The sequence below is a fragment of the Mandrillus leucophaeus genome, unplaced genomic scaffold (genome assembly GCF_000951045.1).
Source record: "Mandrillus leucophaeus isolate KB7577 unplaced genomic scaffold, Mleu.le_1.0 Scaffold78, whole genome shotgun sequence".
NCBI classification, from domain to species: Eukaryota; Metazoa; Chordata; class Mammalia; order Primates; family Cercopithecidae; genus Mandrillus; species Mandrillus leucophaeus.
Window position 1 is genome coordinate 617,630 of NW_012108474.1, and position 1,655 is coordinate 619,284.

The window sequence follows — 1,655 nt, forward strand, 5'->3', positions numbered from 1 at the left end:
GGTGGGTGCAGCCCTGTCCCCATCCCTCCCTGCCCTCCCCTGGTCCTCACCGGTCACCGGTCCCCTCCCCTAGGCAGGTCCTGGTGATCCTATCCCAGCTGGAGGGCAACGCGGGCTTCTCCATCACCCACCGCCTGGCACATCGCAAGGCAGCCCAGGCCTTTCTCAGTGACTGGACAGCCTCCAAGGGGACCCACAGCCCCCCACTCACGCCAGAGGTCGCCGGTCTGCATGGGCCCCGGCCGTTGTGACCACGATGCCCGGGGCAGGGGCTGTGCGCAGACGGACCCCCACCCCCTACACGCACTTTATGAGGGAGACCCCGACAGAGGACGCTTGAACCAGAATCTCAGGACCCTGCCCAGGGAGCTGCCAGCCCAGTGTGCAGCTTCCCATGGGCCTCCCGCCCCCTCCCTCCCCTCCCTGAGCACCCACAGCCCGCCTGGCCAGGCCTCCCGGCCACCACGCAGAATACCTCGAACCAGACGGGCTGTGAGCCAGCCCCACTCACCTGCCAGCCCCAACACCCGACGGGGGGCCGAGGCCAGGCTGCCCCTCCCTGTGGGCTCAGAGTCTCCTGTGGGGGAGGCAGCCAAGAGCTCTGTCCACAAAACCAAATCTGGGTGTCAGAGGCCAAGACCCCAGGGTGGGATCAGGGACCACTCCTCACGGGGCATAATATCAGTTTTCCCCCAGAGCCCGGGTCCCTGTTCCCCACGGGGCAAGCGGGGTCCCTGGAGCCCTGGTGTGGAGCGGAAAGTCCCAGGGCGGTCCCTGTCTCAGAAGGAGGGGCCCTTGGCCAGCCACCCCCCAGCGACACTATGCAATTGCGCCCGCCAGGATCGAAGCCATGACTGGGTGCAGGCGGGCGCCAGGCCCGCTGTGGGTGGGCACCAGTTCTCAGCACCGCTCACTGCTGCCGGGCAGGCCAGGACCAGCAGGCTCCTCAGCCAACCCTGTCCCTCAGCCCGGCCCTGCCACAGAGAGGGACCCCAGCCCATCGTGGACGTTGGCAGGGCTCAGCCGCTCCCACCTCCCCACAGAAGCCCAGGAGTGTGTGGTCGTCTGAGTCCAGCTTCCTGCGTCCCCACCCGGCCCTCCTGGCCCCTCACCCCCAGGCAGCGAGCCAGCCCCACCCCCACTACCCCTCGTACCCTGGCAGGGGCTTCCGGGGCTGTTACACCTGGAGAAACATTCCCACTCCCCTTTGGCCTCCCTGTACTCCGAGCTGTGAATATTTTTAACCCTGTAAATACGGCCAGCTCTTGTGACACAGAGACTATTTTATCAACCGTCAGCACCGTTCCTTTACGATAGGATTCTCCACAGTGGCTTCCGACTCAGGCTCCAATGGACCAAATAAAAGCGTTTTGTTTTGTAATCACGCCTCCTCCTCCGGCTGTTGCTCTGTCCAGGGCCCTGTGGAAGGGCAGAGAGGTTGCAGGTCCGAGGGATAGGCCCTGCCCAGGCATCCCGGGCAGGTGGACAGATGGGGGCCCCTGGAGATGGCCGTGGTGGGGTGACTCACAAGCTTGTAAGGGGCAGCCAGGAAGGACAGAGTGACTGGGTGGGGGCAGGGGCCGCAGCCCCAGGGCCAGGAAGGACTGGGCAGACAGGACAGCAGCACATGCAGCTTCTCCCAGCAAGGCATCCGC

The 1,655-nt window shown here is 65.6% G+C and overlaps 1 protein-coding gene across 1 annotated transcript in view; it reads left to right on the forward strand.

The window, feature by feature from the left end:
* The window catches only part of CAPN15 (calpain 15), a 31,740-nt gene extending 30,359 nt beyond the window's left edge, over window positions 1–1,381 (forward strand). Inside the window, exon 9 of the mRNA XM_011967009.1 lies at window positions 74–1,381. Coding sequence (XP_011822399.1) covers window positions 74–251 — 178 coding nt within the window. The 3' untranslated portion in view covers window positions 252–1,381. The remainder of the gene's footprint in view (window positions 1–73) is intronic.
* The last annotated feature ends 274 nt before the right edge of the window (window positions 1,382–1,655 follow it).